We start from the raw sequence: 25,815 nt of genomic DNA, 5'->3' as shown, positions 1-25,815 counted from the left end.
CTTAGGGCCTCTGCAATGGCTGGAATAATTACAGGACTCCATGTGGCTAAAGAGATTAAGCACAAGATTTTCATTGTTTCAGAAGGGAAAGAGACAAAACCATTGTTTGTTCTTTAATGCTCATAACTTCTTTTGAGATTGTTCTTTGTACAAAACAAAATAAAACAAAACAAAAAAACTAACTTGGGATTAATTTAGGAGAAAACACTAACTGGCAAATAGATCAGAAAAGACCTAGATTTTTGAGTGAGCTTTTTGGCAAGCACAAACACAGAATTATAGAAGGAAGCAACTGAATCTGTAGGCAAAAGGATGTGCAAGAAGGTATTTGTCTGCATCTGAAATGCAAAGTATTTCCTTTCTGGCAATACAAGAAAGGGTTTTAATAAATACCCCTATATGTTTCTGAAAGTTAAATATTTTATAAGAAAACTGATAGTTGAAAGAAAATTAGTCTGCTTCGACATGCCTCAAACAGTTCTGGGTAAAATTTGCCAAAATCTTTTGTTTCTAAAAGTTATGTCATTCAGCACAGATACAATAAACAGAATTATTGCTAGTTGGGCTATTAATTTAAATATTTAAATGATATATGAACTATGGCTAACTAAGGGAGAAATTTCCCTTTAAGAAATAGAAGAAATAATTCATGAATTAACTTTTCCAGACATTTTCTTCCTTCTGGTCTACTACTATTTTTTATATCATTCAAGATCAATATTTATTGAGCTCTTACTTTGTGAGAGGCACAGTGCTAGGCATTGTAGCATTTAGTAAGGATTGTAGTGAAAATCAAACGATATAGTATATGTAAGCACTATATAAAGGTATCTAATATGAATAGAGCACAAGTTAGCAAAGTAATTTATAACATTTTATCCTCATGACAATCCTGCAAGGTCAATCCTATTAGCATTATCATTTTACAATAATGTATAAATATAAGTCAAGGATCTACAATTGTTTTGTCATGGGAAAGTGAACTCCCTTCCCCCAGAGATCACAATGCACAATGCACAATGATTTATAGTCTTTAAGAGTTATTTGAAGTTGCATTTAACTGATTTTCTCCAGCATCTCAAAACTTGTTTTCCTTCATGACCCCATTTGGGGTTTTCTTGCCAAAGATTCTAGAGTGGTTTGCCATTTCCCTCTCCAACTCATTTTAAAGATGAGGAAATTGAGACAAGCGGAATTAAGTGACTTGGCCAAAGTCATACAAGTACTAAGTGTCTGAGGCCCTATTTGAATTCAACATACAAAGATAAGTATTCCTGACTCCAGGCCCAGTACTCTTTCCATTATGCCACCAAAGTGACAAAGGTAGGAATCAAAGTCAGATCTTCTTGATTTCAAGAATAGCATTCTATATTGCTAGTGGAGTTGTGATCTTATATAACCAAAGGGTTATAAAACTGTGCATACCCTTTGATCCTGAATTACCACTAGTGGGTCTGTATCCCAAAAAGATAATAAAAATGGGGAAAGGGCCTACTTAAACAAAATTTATTTATAGCTATTCTTTTTGTAGTGGCAAAGAATTTGAAATGGAGGTGATGTCCCTCAATTGGAGAGTGGCTTAACAAATTGTGGTACATGTTGGTGATGGAGTACTATTATACTATAAGAAATGATAAGCAAGATGCTTTCAGAAAAAACTGGAAAGATCTGTGGGAACTGATGCAGAGTGAAATAAGCAGAACCAGGAGGATACTGTATACTGTAACAGCAATATTGTATGATGATTATCTGTGAAAACTTGGCTATTCTCAGTAATGAAATGATCTAGGACAATCCTGAAAGACTTATGATGGGGAATGTTATCCACCTCCAGAGAAAGAACTGTTAGAGTTGTCTTTCATATAAGTGTATTTATGGCTTTATTTGGGGGTTTGGGTAATGTTTGAGTTTGTTCTTATGACAATGACCAATATGGAAGTTTAGTTTGCATGACAATAAAAATAAAATTTTTAAAAGATTAGAATTCTATCCTACATACCAAACTGCTTCCCCATGTAGCATAAAATTATAGGAACACAGATCTAGAGCTTCAAGTATTCATCCAGAATTCATCTGGTTCAATTTCCTCATCTCATAGATAAAAACTTTAAGCTCCTGCCCAATTTCATATAGGCAGCTGGGTTCAAATTCAGGTTTGGCGATACAAAGTTCAGGATCCTGAACTACACCATTCATACCCTCAGTAAATGTAAGCTATTATTGTTATGCCATTATAAAGTAATATATTGTTTTATTGACTAATAATAATAGATATTAATATATTATTTATGTAATCAATAACATATAACACTAACTGTTTCATCTAGGCAAGATATGGCTGAAATTCCTTAAATCTAAACCAAAGTCATAAAGTGATTATGGAAGGTAAGTGTGAGGAAGGAAGGAAGGAAGGAAGGAAGGAAGGAAGGAAGGAAGGAAGGAAGGAAGGAAAGAAGTAGGAAGAAAGAAAGAAAGAAAGAAAGAAAGAAAGAAAGAAAGAAAGAAAGAAAGAAAGAAAGAAAGAAAGAAAGAAAGAAAGAAAGAAAGAAAGAAAGAAAGAAAGAAAGAAAGAAAGAAAGAAAGAAAGAAAGAAAGAAAGAGGGGGATAGGGAGGGAGAGAGGAAGGAGGGAAGGAAGGAAGGAAGGAAGGAAGGAAGGAAGGAAGGAAGGAAGGAAGGAAGGGAGTCAATTGCCCAGTTATCCAAAATAAGTAACAATTTATAACTAGAGCAGAATGTTGGGTTTCTTTCTTTTCTGATCGCCAGAGTGACATTAGAATCAGATAGTTAATTTAAAGTACTAATTTGCAATATTGATAAAATATACATTTCATCAAAAAATGCCTAGACATTAAAAGAAAATCTTACCATCCACTGCCAATGACACAGTGTCTTGGGTGTCTTCAATTCCATACATGACATCACAGCGATAAAGACCTGCATCGCTTGCACGAAGTTTAACCATGGTAAGTGAAGCATCACCCACGTCCTCTGGATGGGTGGGCACTGACACTCTCCCTTTGTAGCCCTGACCAATCTTGATATTCCCATTTTGGGCCACAAGAACAGTAGTTTCTTTCAAATCTTTTCCACTTTTATCTTCTTCAATTTTTGACCATTTGATGCGAAGAAATTCACTTGTGGTATTGTAACTGGGTGGTAAAGTGGGCATGGTTGAGAAGTGGCAAGGTAGGCTGACTTTTCCAGAAAGGAATCCCTTTACAGGAGGACTTTTTTCCACTGTGACTAGAATTAAAAAAAAAAAAAACATTATGGATGCTAGAAATAACAATCAAATTGAATGCTACAAATATGTAGTTAAAACCATAAAAGACATGCCCACTAACCTGAAGGAAAAGGAGAAAAAATTCACTATTGGCAAAACTAGTCTAACAGTTTTAAATACAGTAAATGACAGAAGTAACATACATGCAAAAAAAGACTAGGGCTCAGTAATACATTGTAGGGGTGGTGATTTATTCTTTTTGGTGATAATATTTTTAATAAAATTAGCCATAAATAGAGAAAATAAGATATTCGGTCCTTGAGACCACAAAGGACCCTGCAACTAGACAGTACAAGAGAGTTATAGCAAGTCTGGGGTCAAGATGGGAAGGGCCAGATGAAAAGCTTAGGACAAGAGTAGCTCAAAGAAATGATATCTAGATATTAAAAGAAATCAAAATGGTTGATCATAGTAATTTGTACATGATGAAGGCCTTGGGAGAAATGAAGATAAAGTAAAATGAACCATTTCAGAAAGATGGAACAAGGGGAAATGCAATATTTGAGTATAGTTTGGCTTCTGCTTTTGGCATCACTACAACTCCAGCCATAATCACTTTGCAGCAAGATGCCGCCACTCAGTTATCTCCTTAGGGGAAACTGACTTCTGGTTATCTGACTTTTCTAAGATAGGCATGTGGAGAATCAATTTCTATTCAAAATTTTTAGCCTCCAAAATTTTAATTTGTGATATGTCAAATGAGTTCTGTTATATGTAAAATTAAAAATCCCTGCTACTTCTTTGGTTTGACATAAACTGAGAATAATAGTTTGGGGCAGTGAAAAAAAAATATTAGTAATATTATCTCTCCTGTCCAGTGCAGTAATTTGAGGGATGAATTCAGTCACTACATTAAGGGCAGCTTAGCAAATATTAGTTGTCTAATAACATTATTGACTGAAGGCTGGGTCAGGTTCTTCAGATCAAAGCAAATGGGGTCTTTTGAATATTTCATCATTTTCTAATGATCAGAAACCTTAGAGGTCATCTAATCTCACTTGTTCTTTTACAGCTGAGGGAAGTTAGGTCACACTATGAATGAAAGGAATGTATTGAGCCATTACTATATGCTGGTATATCACAGGTAATCAGAACTTAATCGCCTGCCTAAGGTCCCATGAGTATGAAATTGCAGGATCAATATATGAACTGTCTTCTGACTCCAAATCAAGCTCTTGCCCACACTTCTCAGTGGGTTCATTGCTTCATCTCTTATCAACTTGATAAAGATACTGCTCCCACCATGATGTTTCTTACTGTATGACAAACTGCTGGTTGGACATGAAACCAGCCCAATATAAACTCCTTTAAGTCAAGGTCTATCTTTTATGACCTAGGGCTCCTAGGGCAGCCTCTTTAATCTATAAGACATTTAATAAATGTTTAATAAATTGAATCCAAAATATGGCATCCTATCCCAGAAATTAAAATTCTTCCTTAAGGGATATTTTTATTCAAAAATAAGTAGAATTTCAGTGTTCATCAATATATGATTCATCTGAGAAAAATCATTGATCTAATCTAAACTTTGAAATGCCTATTGTTCACTTGGGTAATCTTGTGAAAGGTAGATTGAAATGCTTGGAATTGTTGAAGTGTAATCCTTTAGAAATATTTTCATTTAGAAATGGCCCATTCAATTTATGGAAAGTACTTATTTGATTTAAAGACTGTTTCATTTAAGCAGAGTCCACCTTAAGATCATTTCAGGAGGAAATAATACATTCAACTATTTTTTCTTATTAATGAGGACAATGTTGTGAATGGGGCTATGGAGCAAGAGGTTCTCTAGAAGTGTTTCAGTGACATCATTCTATGTTATAGGCATATCAACTATACCTTCTATTCCAAATCAGACATACTTTTCCAAATGATTTTTGTGGTCCAAGGTTAAAACTACATTATCTTCTTACTTATTGTTTTAAAAACTACCATGATTAGAAATAATGTTCTTTAGGTTCAAAATGAGGCAAAAATTTCAATTCAGACTTTTTTCAATCAGAGGATGAGCCTGATTCTTTTTTCCTATAAAATTAAACTGGTGTCTCTAAATTTACTATACAAATATATGTTTCTTCTAAAAGAATGGCTGAAGGCCAAAAAATCTTCAAGAAAAATCTGTATAGTGGTAAGAGTCATCAATTGTTGATGTCTTTAAAAATGGCTATGTAGAAGACCATGTAGAGCACTGGGCAATTGGTAGGAATACCTAGGTTCAAGTTCCACCTCTGACACTTTCTAGCTATTTGACCAAAGGGAAGTCGTTTGAACCCCATTAAGGTTCAGTTTCCTCATTTTAAAAATGACTATAACTATCTGTAAACCTCATCTCACAGTATTGTTGTTTGACGCAAATAATTGCAAACATATATAAAGCCCTGTATAAATGTCAAGTATAATTATAAAAGTTAGTATTTAGTAAAATGGCAGACCAAGTATTTTTTTATCTCAAAACTATAATTCTCTTTTGTTTTAAATAACAAGTAATAATTTATCTATTTGTTTCTACAAATGTGAGTCCTGGAGTTCTTTCTCCTGTAAAGTTTGATGTAAAAAGAAAACCCACTAACCTCAATTCTTTATTATCTTTTTTAGAATATTTTTCAATTTTCTGATGATATTATGGATACTTAATTAAATTCCTTCCTTTCTAATAAAAAACACATACAATATCAGAATTGTGTTAATTTCAAATAATGAGAAAATAAAAATTTCAGAATCTTCAATTTGGAAAAGTAATCAGATCAGTATAAACTCTGTCATTTACCGATGAGGAAACATAAGCCTATATAAGTTTAAATGACTTGTCCAAGGTCACAAAGTATCTTTTTAGTAAATTCAGACTCATAAAGTAAATATATAACTTCGAGTATTTCACAGTGGATACTTATGGCATATGATCTTAATCTGTTTCTTACTCCCTTAGAAAAGACTGCTCATTAGGTAGGTAGGTAGGTAGAGTTCTTTAATTTTTTTAACCCAAGGATGTTTTAGAACTTTTAAAGTGATGCAAAAATTATTGGTTTATGTTAAAATATTGCTTACCTGAAGAATTTCATTAATTTTTAAAAGAACTAAACATTTGCTTCTTATAGAATATAATTTCATCATAAATTTCTTTTATGTATAGATTGCAAGGCCTTTCATTCCCTAACTTCCAAAAAAATAGTTAATCCCTTTCCCAAAGAGAGGTTTGGGGTTTGAGATAAAGAGTCTTCATCCTTTTAATATGTACCTATACTAGACAATATCTACTAAATTCTAAGCTCATTGGTAATGGGGGCCATATGTTATTTAAACTTTTTCTTTTTCATAGCCTAGAACATAGAACCTAATACATAGAACCTTGTGTAGGCACACAGTAGGCATCTAATAAATGCTTTTGTGCCTCAAAGACAAAACTTGGTGTCATCTTACTGACTGCTTTAAAAAAAAAAAACTATCATGATTAGTAATCATCCACTTTAGGTTAGGCATATCTGCATATGTATTCATAGACCCTGGGGCATAGCTCATCAGTAGTCTGGAGACCATGTTGATTGGTGGACAGAAAGTTGACTTGAGTCAGCAAAACCTAGTTTGAAATCCAACCTTTGACACATACTGTTCATATGACCACTGAGAAGTCATTTATGCTGTCGGTGTCCCAGGTAACTTTCTAAGGCTAAACGATACAGAGTTGGGACCAATCTAGAAGTTCTTCACCGGGAGTCCCCATGTTGATGAAATCACAAATGCAGTCTTTTTTTTTTTTTAAGTTGATATTTCTTTATGGGCCAAGAAAGTGTTAAGTCCCAAATGACAAATGGATGTTTCAGACATTGTGGATATTGCCATGGTAGAAAAATGCCGGAACTTAATGTTAGATAAGAGTATATTTGCCAAGAAATATTTGCTTTAATGTGCATTTATAGGCATAGGACAATGAAAAGATTTTGTTGGATGGGAATGTATATTCTTCTATAGTCGAGCTTAAGATGAGTATTAACAAATCTCTGGGTGGCCAAGCCTCTTGTGTATTAAATCTGGTAGAATGTACTGAGGCCAAAGAACTAGGTTTCCTAAATCTAAATATTTTAAGAAGGAAATTCATTTCTTTAGAATATAATGTTTATAGACTGTAAAAAAAAAAACTACCTGTAGGAGCTTGTATGAAACTTTGACAATGAAAATAATAAAATGAATTCTAACAAAAAACTTACTGTTCTCACCAGATGGTTGTGGTGGAAGTGAGTGCAGTAAAGGAAAGGGATGTAAACCAGGCTTTAAATACTGACGGATCAATTACTTCTTATATTCTCTCAGTAAATCCAGCAGACAGGATGATGTAAATTCCATCTGCACAATGTGACCCAAGGACCCCCTCCAAAAAAAAATTGGCCTTGAACATATAAGTATCAGATAATATAGAAATTTACTGCCCTGTCCAAATATAAAGGGGTTTCTCCATGGCATATTCCCTCATATCCTCCCCCAAATACCTGTGCATCAGCTTAAGAGAACTCTTGTTTTTATAAGTCACTATGTCAGTCTACAACCTCATATGGACAAACAACTCTACATGAGTAGACAAAGTTAATGCTCAGTAGACAATGTGTTCATTAATTTGAGTTATTAATCCCTTGAATGCCTTGGGATAAACAGAATAAACCCTAGGATAGATCTATTGTACCTAACTCTCCAGATGAATGCCGTTTATCTTGCTAGCTTTACAAATACTTTTCATATGTCTTTAATTCTTTTTCACCAAAAGAAACAAAATTCTCTTGAAATTAACCCAAAGGAAGAGTTGGCCCCTATCTATAACAACCTATCTGTATAAACCCAATGCATGTGTCCATGTTGGCTCTATGAGATACTGCTCCTGTGATTTGGGGAGTGCTTTCTTTTTGTTTACAAACAAAGGCAGCATGCTATAATGAGTAGTAAGCCATCCTTGAAGCCAGGAAGACCTGAGATCAAGTCCTGTCTCTGAAACATACTGGTTCTTTGGCCTCAGTACATTACCCCAGATTTAATATACAGGAGGGTTGGCCACTCAGGGAGCACTCATCTTAAACTTGACTCTAGATATATACATTCACATCCAAGAAAATCTTTTAATTGCTCTATGTCTATAAATGTGTATTCAAATAAATATTTCTTAGCAATATGCTTTCATCCAACATTCAGTTTCAGAATGTTTTCTACCATAGCAATGACCACCATGCCAGAAATGTCCACTGATCATTTGGGACCTAGGCAAATCATTTAATCTCTGTGTTCTAGACTACTCTCTGAGAATAAAAAATGCAGAAAAGATGCCAACCGATGTTGGCAGAAAGTTTCTTAACTCAGTAGTTCCTGAAATCATAGGTATAAACCCTATCTCAAATGTCGTGACCAGCCTCTGTTACTTTTATATCATATCCTCACATGACCTGATCTTATAACATGTCACAAATCTCCAAATCTTTCTTCCTTATTCTCACCTACATTCCTTCTCTAGGAATTTCATTTTCTCTTGACTCTTTGCTATTTTTTAAACAGCTCTTGGACTATTTGTTGATAGACTATTAAATATATCATGTCATCTCTGAGCCTAGACCAGCATTGATGAAGTATTGGCACATGTGTCACCCCCAGCACAGGATAGCTACTCTGTCTGATAAGGGGGGGGGGGGCCGGGCGAGGGGGGTGGTGCTCACAGAAAGCTTGAATTTGCCCTCTGGGCACTCGAACTCAAAAACCATCACCAACACTGGCCTAAACCAACCTGGGCTAACTTCCCAAACTGCCCCATTTCATCTTAGCCAAAGTATCACTGACCACTAACAATGAATATAAAGAAATAGGCTGAAGCTGTTATCAATGATACAGCCTCACAGGTCTGAGGTTCAACTGATTATAGGTCCTTCAAAAGGGAATGTCAGGTATATTCTGATGATAATAAGCAATGGGCAGAGGGTCAAGCCACAGCTGCTTTTCCTCCCAGCTAACAAAGCTCACCAGACAAATCACTCAGCTTTCCAAAGAATTTCAAATCCTGAATCCCTCTTCAGTTTTTGCTGTCACTGGAAAAGATGCTACCTGAGCAGAAGTAGAGGTCATTATAGTAAACTTCCACTAGAAATGAACAGAGTAGAATTTTTGGTTTAGTCTTTCTTTGAGATCTAATTTCTGACTATTATTATTCAGTCATTTTTCAGTAGTGTCTGTCTCCTTATCAACCCATTTGGTGTTTTCTTGGCAAAAATACTGGAGTGGTTTGTCATTTCCTTCTCCAGCTCATTTTACTAGTGAGGAACCGAGGCAAGCAGAGTTAAGTGACATATCCTGGGTCACATGGCTAATAACTATCTGAGGTCTGATTTGAACTCAAGAATATGTCTCCTGACACTCTATTCACTGGGCCACTGAGCTGCCCCTACATAAGGATTACAAATTTTTAAAGAGACTGAAAAATAGGTTAAACATAGTTATATTTTGACATACTGTCATATTTATTAATTATGCCACTGGTATTACTGATACTTGATAATCAACTAGTAACAATGATGCCAGGTCCTATGTTCACATTGAAAGGACAATCTGACCGGGGTCAATATTTTTACTAATAGGTTCTGACTAGAACTTGTTTTAACTTAGTGTCATTGATGAATCACTTTTTTGCTCCTAGTCTTAGCTACTCATCTATAAAATGAGAAGAATGACATTCATACTATCATACTGTAGAAGACTGTTGTCAGGCTCAAAAGAGATAATGCACATATAGTCTTTTGTAAACCTTAAAATGTTATGTAAATGTTCATGTAATTAGAACCATAATTTCTTTACCGGGGTTAAAAGTAAAACTCAGCTATATAGGACATTTGGATTACAAAGCCTCTAAATTAAAGTAAAAACTTGGTTTCTTACCTTCACTTTTCTTATTCAATCCACCTATACAATTTCTAGTGTGATGAGTGCTTAATGAAGAATGGGGGAAATGAGAGACTAGGTAGAAAATAAGTTTTCTTAAGTTATCCTTGAAAACTCTATATCATATTTCAATCTTTGCTCTCTTCTTTTTGACATGAGAACTTGTTAGATTACATGGCAATCTCTATTTTTGAGAGGGAAACCTTTGCAAAGTATAATTTGTACCTTTGAAAAAGATGAAAGAAAATGATTTCCACTTCTACACATGACCACTTTCCATGGGACTAAAATTAGCTTATGATATAGTGAAAATAAATATGTTTTCTCTGGGACATTTCTTATCTAAAAAGCATGGCTATGTCCCCAGTGCTATCCAAAAACTAACCTTATTGGCTGAAAGTTTCCTACAGCAGAGGTATGAAAAATTCGTCTTTATTTTCAGCAAGTCCATATTCCCATTTCATTCCCAAGCACTCCAATTTCATATTCATAAGTCACCCCAAGAAGTTTACTATACTCACCTTGACGTACTGCATGTGTTACAACCAAAGTAGAGTACATCCATAAAACACTTTTTATGCTTAATAACATCTTGACCTGGAAACAAAGTAAAATATGAAGCAAGTTAAAAGTATTCAAATTTGTGAAGAGCTGTAAGTCATTAAAATGTCAAGAGTAATCTTCCAGAAACCCAATTCATAATGGAAGCTGGGATTGTAAAAATAAAATCGTCTACATTTGGAGGAATTATCATTTAACTCACTTTTTTGACACTTTAATGATGTTTTAATCTCACTCAAATCAGTAGTTAACCAGATAAGGTTAAGGAGGGATACTTCCTTAAACCAATTTTGAGTATATAGGGCAATGTGGTTCTGTAGAACAACCATATTTGGTCAGAGAAGATACATAGATCACAGCCTGAACAGGGAACAGCTGGGTAGCAGGATCACTGAGTGGTGACCACAAAGCTCTTTGGAAGCAGAAAATCAATCATGGATGAAGAAAGAGGAAGAGGGGGAGGCAACAGGATAGAGAAGTTGAAAAAAATCATTTCTATCAAACGAGAGTGAAGTATGATAGAAACCTTTCTTGGGAAAAGAAAAATTAACTCCACCCTATGTGACTCATATATATGGTATGAAATCAGAGAATGGGACTGTGGTCTAGTTCCTTTAAAAAAAAAATCTAATTTCTAGAAGGCCAGATGGTCAAAACCACAAGTTGTTCCTTAACAAAAGGGACTAATATTTGCAATAAGTAAGTGTACTAGAGTTAGTTTCAGCAGTTTTGTGGTCTAGAGGTAAGACAAACAAAGAACAAGGAAATATGTGGAAGATATCAATGTCAATACCTACACTGATATCTAGAGATCAAAGACTAATCTTCAGAACCATATCTGAATTCCATATTTTTAGGATCACATTCTGGATGCCAACCGCACTTGCTTCTTCCAGAGAACATTACCTACAATATTCAGGTTAGAATGGAAGCTCTTTGATTTGCTTTTATTCCCTGAGCCTAGCACAGAGTGCCTTATACATAGTAGGACCAAAGAACGGATGTTGAATTGAACTGAATTAGTATTGCCTGATGTTCTTGCAATTAAATCCAGATTCATAATGAATCCTACCCTTCCTTGTGTGTCTATGTATGTGAGAGAGTGTATATTTTTCTGGACCTATAATATATTGATGTGGGGAAAAACCATAGGTGAAGAAATTTCCTTTAGCAAAGCATAGCAGTATAGATGTTCTGCAACTTAAAATCTCATGGCTTGGGGTGCTGAAAATATAAGGGACTTACCTAGGGTCATTCAGTCAATATCAATCAGAGGCACACTTACAAGTCATTTTTATACATTATAGATAATGTGCTAATTTCTCAGATTTTACTTGAATTTTTAAGGTTAAATAGCATATAATCTTTATTTCTATGGTAGTAGATGTCAATATTGATCACCTGATTGGGATGGCTAGTGAACACTGCTGAAACACTACTAAAGAGGCAGTGGAATATACCTTAGAGAACTGGTCTGCTTTTCTAATTTTTTTTTCCTCTAATGGGATGACCCCAGGCCTGTTACTTAATCTACAAAGTAATGGAGTGGGACTAAATATTCACTACAGTTTCTCTTAGATCATATCTCTGTCATGACTCTCTGGTCAACAATGCAAAATACTCCAAATGTCCTGGATTTATTATGAGAATATTCTGGCCAGAAGATTAGAAGATTTGTTTGGTTCATAAATCAATATTGTTCTTTACGCAAATGAAAGTTAGTTGAAGGAATGAAGGAATATAATTTCAATACACCTGAAAAAGAAATCCAGTCCAACATTTCATAACCTTTAAACATTAGGTCTCTTTAAAGAAGCAACAAAAACAGGAACCTCTGTCTCCCTAATTTAGAGTGAGAGACTGATGAGTTCTGATCTTCTTCAAGCATATTTGGGAGAACCATGGTCTTGCTTTTACAGGAACCTGCTATGTAACTGATGACTAGTACTGCCCTACCTTCAGCTACAAGGGATTTGGACAATTCTTATCAAATGCTTAAGGACAATAAATTGGGGAACAATGAGGATGTCCTTTAACAGATCAACAATAATAAATAGAGTGCTAGAGTACTGCACTGAATCTCACAAAATGTGAAAATTACTTGGAGGTCCTTCAAGATGCTGTGTGAACTCTTTACTGATGGCTTCATGGGTGGAAAGGAATAAGGGCTTCCCCAAATGGTAAAGTGTAAATTAAGTGATAGTGATTCCCTTGGAATGAGAACTCAAGACTCTATGGGAGAAATGACAGAAAAATACTAGGAAGGAGCACTAAGGAATATTTCTTCGGGAAGAGTTAATGAACTTTGATTTAGAAAGCAAGAAGTACATCAGGAGTGGGGTGAGTTTATAGCTACTCTCTCTGCAAATAGCACCAGTGTCCCTCCCATCCCCTTCTATATAGGGGACATAAATTCCACTTCCTGGGTGAGTGGTCTGTAAGCATGTAAAGATCACTGGGTTGATGACAAAGGGGAGATGCCTAATCTGACACCTGGCATTCTTAGAGCTTCATCTTGTGAAGGACAAAAATATAGCTGCTGACCAGCTGCCAAACTAGGAAAGGAAATCTTGGTCTTCTGCTAAAAAGCAGATTACCTCAAGAGATTTAAGGGTATTGTCAGAGTGGTGACAAAGCAAAAGCCACTGGTTAGGGAATTCTTGGATTTCCTATACTAGAATTTAAAGGATTCTTAGAGGGAAGAACTATGGATATCTAGGACCGCTGGATTAAAGAATCATAGATTTAGAGCTGGAAGAAATCCTAAAGATCTTCTAGAGATACCTGCTAGGGACAACAGATGATAGAGTATAGTAATGATGCTAGAGGAGGTATAGCTCAGAAAAGTGGGAGAAGACTCAATATTAGAACTGTAAGTAACAACAGAAAATATACATTTGGGGATCTTACGGTTTGGGGCACACATTCGTCAATTTAACTCTTCTTAAACAGGCCTTATTGGGCAGCTAGATGATGCAGTGGATAGAGATAGGGTTTGGAATCAGAAAGACTCAACTTCATGAATTCAAATCCACCCTAAGATGCTTATTAACTGTGTGACCATGGGCAAGTCACTCAACTCTGTCTCATCTATAAAATAAACTAGACAAGAAAATAGCAAACCACTCCAGTATCTTTGTTAGAAAACCTCAAAATGGCATCACAAAGAGTTGGACACAGCTAAAAACTACTCAACAACAACAACAAAAATCAGGTCTTGTGGTAATTTTAGAGGCGAGGAAATTGAGGCAGATAGTGATTGAGTGAGTAGCTAAAAATTATACATGCGCGCGCGCACACACACACACACACACACACACACACACACACACACATGCACATATACTCAAAACTAACAAGTACCTAAGTTTGGATTTGGATTTTTTGTCATCCTGACTCCAGGTCCCACATCTATAACATCAAAACCTTGGGTTTTTTTGAAGGTGTAGAATGATAATGGTGTGGAAAATGTTGTATTCACCATAGTTCATGGAATTGTTTTCAAAAAGAAATAATTATATATTAGAAAAAAATTTTCATATGAGAAATAGCACCATCTTAGAATTCTCTTCCCAATTGCTGAAATACTTTTCTTCTTTTCACAGATCTGGAGCCATGTCCTGGATTTATATAAAATACCACAAAACTTAGCTGCCCAAAATCTAGTCTTCCAGAATGTATAAAAGGAATACTTCCCTAAACTTTACAGTTTAATTGTCAGGGTTGGTTGGGAGGTAGGAGAACTGACCCTATGGAAGACTATACAGTCAAACAAGTTAACTCCTTACACTAAATGGTATTGTTAAAGTCTATGTATCAATGTATAAACAAGCAACTAGGTTTATCATGGAAACCATTTTACTATATATGGATTCCATTCTTTCTTCAGTAAAATACAAAGGAAGGACAAGAAACTTAAAAAAAAAAGAAAATAAATTAGTTTAGGGGCCAATGTTGAGGTAGACATATAATCAATAGTCCTTTGTCTCCCAATATCTTCATTAACAACTAAATCTATAGACTTTGCAAGAAATTTGATTCCATATACTCTGAAACAAAGTATATTATATACATTTTAAGTGTACTCCATTTCCTCTGGTTACTAAGGCAGGAATATTTTTGTGCTTTGTGTTAACTTTGAAAAGTTCTATCATTTAAAAGATATCCAGGTCTTGATCAATGATACATATAAAACCTATGGAGTTGCACGTCAGCTTGGGGGGGGTGGGGTGGAGGAGAGGACTAAGGGGAAGGGAAAGGAAAGAACATGAATCATGTAGCCATGGGAAAATATTCTAAATTAATTAATTCAATAAAATTTTTCGATTCAAAAAATAAAATACAATAAAAATTATCTAGACAATGCAAGGGTACTTAAGCTAATCCAGAAACTTCATTTCTCAAGGGTTAGAAGACTTGGAACAAAATCTGAGATTTGGAGATAAATTTTTTTCCAGTTTGAGTTCTGATAATGCATCTTACTTACTTTCTGTTCAAAATTCAACAAGTTGTATAACCTTTGGACCTCAGTTTCCTCATCTGTAAAATGAAAGTATTAGACTAAATTACCTCTAAGCTCGCTCTCTCTCTCTCTCTCTCTCTCTCTCTCTCTCTCTCTCTCTCTCTCTCTCTCTCTCTCTCTTCTCTCTCTCTCTCTCTCTCTATCTATCTATCTCTCTCTCTGTCTCTCTCTCTCTGTCTGTCTCTCTCTCTATCTCTCTCTCTGTCTCTCTCTCTCTCTTTGTCTCTATCTCTCTCTCTCTGTCTCTCTCTCTCTGTCTGTCTGTCTCTCTCTCTCTTTCTCTCCTGATGTGTCTCTATCTCTGGCCTTTCTTCTTTGATCCCTTGACTCTGATCTGCTCCATAATCCTCTTCATCCCTTTACATCATATCTACTTTATGTTCTAGAAATCAAAATAAGCTTTTAAAAATAGCATTCTTTCTTGGCTAAATACCTCTTCTTGCACTTCTTTTGGTTTTCCATTTTGAAAAATAAATAAAATTCAACCTAAGAGAAAAAGCAAGGAAGTGCTGCTTCAGGGTACAGATATCTTTCATCATCAGTTTCCAGAGTTAATCTTTGATAAGTGTTGAGGAAGCACTTTTGGGGGACCCTGTTTTCTTAGGTTTGCTGAAAAGCATCCAAAGTTTGCATTCTCCCTTAGTCCTTCTTCAAACTGAAGCATTTGAAGATCCATTGGCCCAAGATAAGATAAACTCCCACAATTTTCAGTTCTTTGAAGCCTTTCTGTCAAATTCTTATTTTAGCTTGAGGACACCTAGCTAGTCCATATATATATACATATATATGTATATATATATATATATACATATATATGTATAAACTCAACAATAGAATAAGTAATGTGAGGGGGAAATAAGTAAAAATTTTACTGCAAACTAATAGAAAAGTCATTAAAATATAAATGAACATTTGGAAAGAAAAATTCAAGGATAAATATTAGGGAAGGGGGCCTATGGTATGGGAAGGGGGTAGAGCAGAAAGCATAAAAGAAAAAATATGCCTCCCAAAGTCAAGTAAAGCATATTAGAAATTATTTTTCTCAGACCTAAGATAGATTATATTCTTACAGTATTATAGTGGTATATATAGTATATTATATATGGTATATATAGTATTATATATGGTATTATATATTAGTGATTTGAGAAATTTTTTTAATATCTGTCATTTGAGAATCACTCATTAGTACTTGTCACTTTCTCCCAAACCAACCAAATCATTCCATTTGGTCAAGCCAAAAGGGATCCAAAAAATTGGGCAAAAAAATCAGTTCTGGGAGCAGCTGGGTGGCTCAGTGGATTGAGAGGCATACCTAGAGACAGGAGGTCCTAGGTTCAGCAATGATCTCAGGCACTTCCTAGCTAGCTGTATGACCCTGGGCAAGTTACCACTTTTTTCCCTTAGACCCAAAACACAATATTTATTCTAAGATGGAAGGTAAGAATGTAAAAAAATGTTTCTTTTCAATCAGTTGTTTGAATGAAATGACTAATGTTGTTTAGGACTTTTGTGAATGAGGAAGGGAGATCAAAAGGGCAATGAAATGGCCCATAAATTCAGTCAAAATGATTAATCCCTACAACTTAAATCATAAATACTGACCCACTGCTCCTTGGACCAATGTTTTCCCAGTTTTGGAGGCAACGTTTCCTTTCTTTTGCCTCTCTTCTACCAGTTCCGGTGTCTTCAAGAACCTCCTCTTATTATTTCCCCCAACTCTTCTGCTCTTGCTCATCATCTAGAATTTTATACAACTTCAGGTGATGGCAAGACTGGCTCCATGGAAAGGACTGGTCGATAGGAACTAAATTGTGTTTTGAACCTACTGCTTAGTGAAAAGGGAAGGGAAGGGAAGGGAAGGGAAGAGAAGCCACTGAAACTCAACTTTTAGTTAGTCTTCTATGATGGCCAAGAAATTGTATGGAGTAAGATTTGGAATCTATATACATGGGAAAATGTAAAAAGATTCCTGGTTCCAAGGATTATACGGGAATATATATATAGTTTATATATACACAACATATATAGGATTCTTATAGCTAGAGCCAAGACTAAGAATAGGCTGCTGTTTAGGGTGCTATTTTAGACTAAGAAGGGAGAAAAAGGAGACCCAAGACTTTTTATAACTACTTTTTAATAAATATGCTAGTGGTTCTGTTATCTAATCGGTGCAGAAATTTCCTTAATGTATATGCATAATGCATGTACATATTATAAATATACATATTTTAATGCCAGAAAATCCAGCTTCCAAGGACCTGTAGATATCATTTTGTGGTGACATCATGTATGTTTGCATGAAGTCTTCAAAGGCTATAATGAACAAGGGAGTACAATTTTCAGATCATGCCTTGAATATAAGCATTTCTTTTTGTAAGGGTGTAGACAATGTCTACGTGAACTGCCTCTCAAGGAAAATGGTCCAGGGCTCCATTAAGCTACTTTGCCCTCCCTCAGAAGTTCCAGGTATTTGTGGAACAACTTGAGGTCAGAAACAAAGGGTTTTTTTCTTCTAAGTTCTTGAAACATTGAACTTCAAATCAGGAGACAGACTTCAAATTAAAAGTTTGATATTATCTGCTTCTGTGGACAGATCACAAGACTTCTCAAAAACACAAAACTTTCTCATTAATAAAACATATAAATAATGCTGTCAATATTGACCTCAAAGAGTTACCGGGCACTTTAAAACTGTGAGGAATTAATTAGTGGCTCTGGAATACAAGTTTCTACCTGGAATTCTCTACAAAATGAAAATTATAAATCTTAGACTTCAATGGACATCCTACAAGTAAGTGTCTTCTCACTAAAGGAGACAATGTTATAGGGAGAGGAGCTTCATGATGTGTCTATGAAACCACTTCCTGAGAAGATTCACTCACTGTAGAGTCTCTCCAACCCACTAGTGTATTCACAGGATCCAAAGGAAATTTGGCTGTGTGTGTGTGTTGACTAGTCCTTTACCTTGAAAGAGATATGGAGACACCAGGATGCAAGTAAAAAATTATTCTTGACCTTAGATCCTAAGAAGTAACCAAGAATAGGACATTATTGAGGGTGTATTTGTTTTGAAGACACTCCTGGCATGAAATATCAATCAATTGCCATTTATTAAGCACCAGCTAATGCTATGCTGGGAGCTAAGGAATGATACAAGTAAAAAAAGAGACAGTCCCTGTCCTCAAGGATCTTACTTTCAACTAGAATATAAGCTCAGGTCCTAATAACATAATTCTGGGCTATAGAAAGTGATTTTTGAAAAACCCTCAACTTCTATCTTGGAATCTATACTAAATATAAGTTCCAAGGCAAAAGAGCAATAAGGGCTAGGCAACTCTGGTTAAGTGACTTGAACAGGATCACGCAGCTAGGAAGAGTCTGAGGACCTCCCATCTCCAGGTCTGGTGCCCTATCCACTGTGCCACCTTAGCTGCCCCAAAAATGATTTTTAACATTTCATTTTACCATCTTTCAAATGTATGCCACGAAAGCGTGTACATCTTTTAAGACCAATCTGTCCCATTTTTATAAGGAAAGGTTTCATTTTGATAGTACTCTCAGAATCTACTAAGACAGAGAAGCTTTAGGCTTGAATAATCAAAACATTCAAAATTACTCATTAGATACTTAATTCTTATGTTATTTATAAATAAGAGTGAGTGCTACTGAAATCTCATGTTGTGAATGCTATTATGGATAGTACAAATAAAAGAAACTATTTTATATTTATCCGTACACATGCCAGAAGGGTTTTTTTAAATAGCTGACCAACACATTAAACAGAAATCACTTACATCTACCAGGAACACGCAGCCTCCCTGGCACATTTGGTGATAACAGTTTAGCAGTGTCCAGAAAACACTGGACTTAAAAATGAAAAAAGAATTTATCCAGTCCAGACTCTAAGAGGAAACTGGCAGAATGCACTACCCGAGATGGAATGTGGCCAAGACATTTATCTCTATTTCCCCTTGTTCTGCTTCCAAACCAGAGAAAGAGTGCAGGCCTTGTATTTTCTGGTGTGGTACAGTCCCATGTAACAATCAGCATGTTTTCTCCAACCAGAGCTAGTAAGGCCTAACAATACATATTTGTTGGTCTTAACCATTTCCTCTAGGTGGGTGGTGAAGTAATGGCCTCCTCCAGGCCTTCATTCATTATTTTTTCTCAAAAGAAGCACGTGTCTGAGAAGCTATGCTCTGAAACAAGAAAAGATTCTACTTTAAATGTAATATCTAAAGGTGTTTGGAAACTACGTTAGGTTTAAAGCTCATTCCGAAAGGCTGCTCAAGCTATGGCTGTGGGAGAAGGAGTATGTTGACCTTATGTTCTCTGCTTATCACTGGTGATCAATGAGTGTACAATCATTAACCATGAAGGACTAAGGAAAATCTTGTGGGAAGGGAGAGAACAATGGATACAACTTTAATAATTAGATAGTAGCCTGAGAGAGGTACACTTTTACATCATTTGGTGTTTCATTTCTGCTTATGAATTAAACTCCTAAATCCATCATTGAAGAACTCGATAAAACCAATAAATGCCTATAAAACCAGTAGGATTTTTTTAAACTTTATTTAATAAATCAGAAACCCCGATTCCCAACTAGTTTTAGACACTCTTTCTTTTCCTTTTTTTAGTTACTTGGGAAAACAAATCTCAGCCTATATAGAAGCTCCTCTAGGTCAAATCTTTGTAGAACCCTCATTCTTAGTTTCTTCATCTGTTAAATGGGTAAGATAGCATTGTGCTCCCTGCCTCACAAATTTGTCATGGGGAAAGTGCTTTGAAAACTGTTACTGGATGCTAGAAATAAGCAATTGTTATCAGTGTGCTATATAGCTGTGAGCTGTTATTCATTGTAGCCACTTCAGGTTTAGAGTTTGTACACATCCTGCTAGGGGAAGTAATTTAGCGCCTATGGAGTCCCCCCTATCCTTATGCTGGGCCAGAGGAAATTTTCACAGAGAAGTGTAAAATATTCCTTTCTTCTTTTCCAAAGGGAACTGAATCCTAAGCAGAGGAATCAAAGTTGGATCTTTAAGGATTTATTCATTGTTGTTGCTACACTCCCAAGTCTAGGAACAGTATTTAGCTTGGAAAAGCACTTGTATTAGATGTGCCCTGATGATTATGTTTTAACTAAGCCCACAGATTCCTGTCTTAGAGAAAATTTAAATCAATATTTTAGTGATAGACTTTGCTGATAGTTGCCAAGGGTAGCTTAGAAGGTTAGATGCAAAATCTTTGATATGACTGCTCTAGATTAATGGGAATTACAGTTGGAAGGGGTCTTAAAGATCATCTAGTCCAACTTCATTTGAAAGGTAAGCAAGCTGAGGTCCAGAGAGGTCATGCCTCCCACTCAAACTCATACAGCTAGCTAATGTCAGAACCATGCAGAGCTAAGCTACTAAACCTCTCTTCTAGGTTCTACTCTCTTTCCACTACCTTACACTGCTTCAAGATGACTTAGACTTACACAACACTTTAAAATTTCCAAAGTGCTTTCCTCACCGCCCCTTTTTTAAGTATAGAGTTCAAGTATTCTTATATTTTACAACTGAGGTGAGGATCATGAAGATTAGGTCATTTCCCCAGTCATACAACTAATGAATGTATGTGCAAGGATTCTAACCCAGGGCTCATGACTCCAAAGAAGATTCTATCAATTGAAGTTTTGTCAAGATTCTCTCAGAGAGAAGTATCTTTAAAAGGTCGGTCAATTAGACTCTACTAGAGAGAATGAACTTCATTTGACTGCCCTTTCTTCAAAGCAAGTAAACTTTTATCATCAGGATTTCACTCAAGCCAGGAGACCATGTATGGTAGAGCATTTGCCATTACTCATTCTTTTCCCTTAAAATCGTATAATTTAAAGTGCTCCCTACTTCTTTTTGATGACCCCTCCTCAGAAGAGAAAAAGAAAAGAACCACCAACAAACACCCCTTTGGTGCAGCCCTTTTTACAGCATCTGGCTGCAAGGCTGAGTGTCTGAACATGCCACACCTGTCTGACTGCTGTTTGTGCTTGATTCACACCCACTCTCGGGGTCTCCTGGCCGCCCTCCGCCCCTCAACCTTTTTTCTAAATATGTTCATTGGCCCGCAGCAAACTGGAGCTCCACAGAAAACATATGTCTGCAGAGGAGAGGAGGAGGAGACCTGAGCTGGGCTGGCAGTTCAGTTAGGGCTGGCTGCGACTGACAGCCCTAACATGACTCCAAAATCCTAGGCAAACCCAAAAAGCCTTGCAACTTTTTCGCGGTCCAGCTTTACAACACATGTTCTGAACCCAACATGAAACTTAAAAAGAGAAGAGGTTCCAGAATGTCTCTGGCACATTTCTGGATAGGATAGGTTCAGTCCACGTGGCGGCGGGTAAAGCGCAGAGATGGGAAGGAGGCCAGGCCTGCTCCCTCTCCTGGGCTTGGGGAAGAGCGTGCCCGGTCGGCTGGGCGGCTGGGTGGGGAGTGAGCCAGCCAGCACTCTCAGTAATAGCTGCCTGCCTTTGTCCTTGGAGCGGGGCCACCTCCTAATGAAGATCAGTTACCTCCTCCCCCACCCATCGTGGAGCTAGCTCTCGGCCCCAGACCGGTTTGGGAAAGCTGACGGAATTCGAGAAACTCTTAAAATAAGACCTAAGACAGAGACCCAAATCCAAGCTGTTTAAAGTGCCGGCATTTTATGAAACATCCTTTCTTGCCTCTCAAGGTACTGCAAGCTTTCTAGCTTTCCCCTTCCTTGTACGCTCTTTCCCTTGTTTCCCTCCTCATTCTCCTTTCCCTCCTCCTCTTTCTCTTCCTTCTCTTCCTTCTCCTTCCTCCTCTGTCCGTCTATGTCTCTCCTTCTCCCCCTCTGCCTCCCGTTCCTTCTTCCTCTCCGTCTCTGTCTCTCTGTCTTTCTCTGTCTCTCTCTTTCTTCCTCCATCTCCTCCTCCTCTTTCTTTCTTTCCTCTTTCTTCTCCTCCCTTTTCCCTATCTTCTAAAGGCTTTACTGTTGTCAAATGCGTGTCGAGAAAAGGATCGTAAGCATTAAAAAAAAGTTGCAGCCTCAGCTTAGTCAGTCCTGCTTGTGACAGATACCCCAATCTTGGAGAATTTCTGGGAGGAAAGATACCACTCTTAAAAAAAATAAAACCTTAGATCTTGAAGCAAACTTAGATAAGATGTCTCCTCGTTTTCCCCAGACTATACAGTAGTGCCCCAAGCGCCTATTTGGATCCTTCTCCCAACCTCCTGCCTAGCTAGAGGAATAAAAAACCGGAGAGAAAGCTCTCCATCTATTAATGAATGGTTTGGAGGGCGGCTCCCTCCCGGAGGTTTAATCAATGGAAAATGTGGCCCGGCAGAGTTTCTCTTCTCCATCAGGGGGCGCCGCGGCTCGCTGCAAAGTGGGAGATGATTCCTAGACATCTAGGTTGGGGAAAGGCAAAAGCCAGAGTAGGGGCAGATCTGCTGCTGCGCCCCGCCTTCTCCCTCCAGCCCTAGGAGGAAGGCTGGGATTTCACACAGCCCATTCATTTGTCAGCTGTGGGGGGAGGGGGAAAGGGGAGGGAAGAGAGGCACTGGCCAAAGAGCCCTAGGCAGAGACCGATAGTGGGGGAAGAGAAAGAGAGTTGAAGGGGGAAGAAAAAGAAACAAAGAGGAGAAGGAAGGGATTACGTGGGAGTATTTAGGTGTGGATGAGGGTGGGGAGGTGCACTGTGAGCTGGAGGGTTCAGATATCCTGCTTCAGTCTTGGTTTTTCCCTCTCTAGTAGCTTCCAGGGTCTCAAGGACATCTCCCTCTTCCCGGTCTCCAGAGTCCGGGTGTGCGCTGAACAGCTGAATCCGAAAGCAAATAGTTTCAGCTATGACTCGTATTTTGCTCTTGCTCTCGCCTTTTGCCTATCAGAGTGACCACTCCACACCCTTTCATAGAGAGGGAGCGCAGATTCTCCCTATGCAAGAACACACGAGCAGAGCTTCTGATTTCCTGATTGCGTGCTTTTCTGAGCAGAAAAAGGAGAAACTCCTAGTTCTAGCCTGCCTCCTAAGCTCCCAGCTCACTCTCTCCGCGAGCTCTTTGACCCAGTAAGAAAAGTTGCTCAACTTCAGTGCAAAGAAGTGGGAGGGACCAGAGAAAGAAAAGAAGGCAGAGAGGGATGCTTCGCAGGGGATGGGGACCGATCCCAAAGTTCTCGTTAAGATGCAGACTTTAGGTTTCCGGACCACCTTTGTCTAGGGAGCTCACACTCAATTAGATTTCCCAGTGGGTGCAGGAGGGATGCAGAGGGGCAAAGCGCCCCTCGCCCCTTTCAGTGTGAAACACTAGGGAAATTTAACTACAACTGCCACAACCGCCACCACCACCACCACCACCACGGATCAGCTTCCCCAGGGAGAAATGATCATTCACAACCTTTCTTGATCGGTTCAAGCTAGAGCTTTTTCCCGCCGCCTTCCGGGTCTCTATAGCACTTTAAACCCATCCCCACCCCCATCTCCAAGTCATTTCACGCTGCTCCCCTTGTGTGGCCCTCGGACAAAAGACATAGGGGGCGAAGAGGGAGAAAGCTTTCACCCTTACTCCTCCCAAGAAGATGGGGGTAGGGGAAAAGGAGTTTTGCTCCAGTGACCCCTTGATTTCTCTCTACCCTCACCTCCCCTAAACAGCTCAGGTGGCTGAAAGGAGGTCGCCTGCTCTTCGTAGCCTACTATTGCTGCGGCAAGAAAGGAAGGATGCAGTCTCCAGGTCACTACCCAGTCTCTCTTCCAGGGGCTGCCCAGAGTGGCTTTCCAGGAACCCAAGAAACTAACCACAAACCAGGGGCAAGAAGACCCTGTGGCCAGCGCTCACTCAGAAAGATTTCAACCACTTTTCATGGGCAACAGCTGGCTGTCTGATTCCCCAAAGAGCCCATGAAGCCGGTTTAAAAAAAAAAAAATCACTGTATAGTCACACCTTCCTAGAGATTGAAAATCCAATTCCTCTGAGAGTTGTCTTTCACACCCTCTCCTCTCCCAATTCTTTCGATCTCTTTCTCTCCCTTCCCACCCTATTTTCTTTGTCCCGCTCTTTTCAGCACCACAGTCCCATCTGTATTCCTAACTATGGCATTTCTTTTGCAAAATGCACTTTTATAAGTTACCTGCAATTTGTTTAAGGAAAATGGTGCTTTCCCCCAACTTAACCTAAAAGCCGCTACTTTTATTTGTCTCCGGGGAAAGCCTGCCACAAATAGCCATGTCCTTCTTTTTTTTCCTTTTCTTTTTTTTTTTTTAACGCTCACAAGTGCTTCCTAGCAGCCAATTTTCTTAAAAAGAAAAGGGGGAAAGAACAAAAGTCATAATTACCTTAAAGGTGGCTGACTGCAGAGTTTGGGGGGCAAAAAAAAAAGGAAAAAAGGAAAGAAAAAATCCCAGTGTAGTGCTGAGGTTATTCCAGAGTTGTTCGTGGTCACACGAAGCAGTATATCCCTTGATTAATGTTCAAAGAAGGCTTGCAGGAGATGCTGAATCCTGGAGGGTTCCTTGCTCCCAGAGCCTGCTGGAGAGCACCTGATTCTGAGCGTCTGCGCCCGAAAGGAGTTCCTCCTCAAAGAGGCTCCCAGGCAGCTTCGCCTGCAAGTTCAAATGCGGGCTGTGACACCCATCATTATTATATCATTGTACCGTCAGCGCTGAGGAGGAGACTCAACTCGAGTAGAAGGAGGAGGAGGAAGGAGAGGAGGAGGGTTCATTCACAGGCTCCAGAAGAGCTTTGCAGACACAGTCACTAGAGCCCAGGTCTTCTGGAAAGCAGGCTGAGGGGGCAGGACAGGCAGCTCCAGGCTCCTGCAGCAGGGGCCGCCTGCCTCCCCAGGCACTCCCACCTCTCCTGGTTTCCTCCTGACAAGAAGTACCAATAGGCTTGGGGAAAGAGCAGCGCTCCCCATTCAACAACTTAGTGTAACATCTTGCCTTACACAGGAGGGGGAAAAAAAAAACAAAAACCCTGCTAGCCTCACTCACTCCAGCTTTCCCCTCACTGCCTAAGAGCCCTTCTGTTCCGGAGCTAGAGTCCTCTAAAAGCTATTGTAGGATGTGTAATAGAAAAGTGAGCTGGTCATTTTTACTTTGGAGCAGTGAGATTGTGGAGGAGAAAAGAACTTGGTTACAGTGTGTTTACACTACAACAAAATCTGACTGCATGTACCATCTGTGGAAAGTGTCAGGCTTCTGGCTCCCGCCAGCCCTAAAGGAACGCTGAGAAACTGATTATATTAAAAAAGGAAAAAGAAAGAGAGATTGGAGGCAGAAAGGGTGTGGGAGGGGGAGAGAGACACAGAGAGAGAAGAAGCCAGAGAGAGAGCCCTAATTGTTAATCTTGCAATCTCAGAAATTAATACGATTTTTTACTGGTATAATTTGAAGTAAATTTAGCATTGGACTCAGCTTCAGTAAATTGTCCTCTTTCTCAGACACATACACATATAAAACCTTATTTGAGTTTACTATCTGCTTTGTTCATCTATATTTTTAGAGATTCAACTCATCATGATTATGATGTAATCAATGATTT

The 25,815-nt window shown here is 38.0% G+C and overlaps 1 protein-coding gene across 2 annotated transcripts in view; it reads right to left on the bottom strand.

Annotated features, from left to right (window-relative positions):
• VCAN (versican) overlaps positions 1-25,315 on the bottom strand; it is a 138,984-nt gene extending 113,669 nt beyond the window's left edge. The window contains exons 1-3 of one of the 2 annotated variants that reach the window (XM_007487345.3): positions 24,609-25,315; positions 10,707-10,782; positions 2,868-3,245 (exon numbers count right to left, since the gene is read on the bottom strand). In XM_007487345.3, coding sequence (XP_007487407.2) covers positions 2,868-3,245; positions 10,707-10,776 — 448 coding nt within the window. In that variant the 5' untranslated portion in view covers positions 10,777-10,782; positions 24,609-25,315. The remainder of the gene's footprint in view (positions 1-2,867; positions 3,246-10,706; positions 10,783-24,608) is intronic. The other variant, XM_007487346.3, reaches the window with a different exon arrangement.
• Between the last annotated feature and the right edge of the window lie 500 nt (positions 25,316-25,815).

This window comes from Monodelphis domestica, chromosome 3 (assembly GCF_027887165.1).
Source record: "Monodelphis domestica isolate mMonDom1 chromosome 3, mMonDom1.pri, whole genome shotgun sequence".
NCBI lineage: Eukaryota > Metazoa > Chordata > Mammalia > Didelphimorphia > Didelphidae > Monodelphis > Monodelphis domestica.
This window is presented reverse-complemented; position numbering and strand designations above follow the sequence as displayed.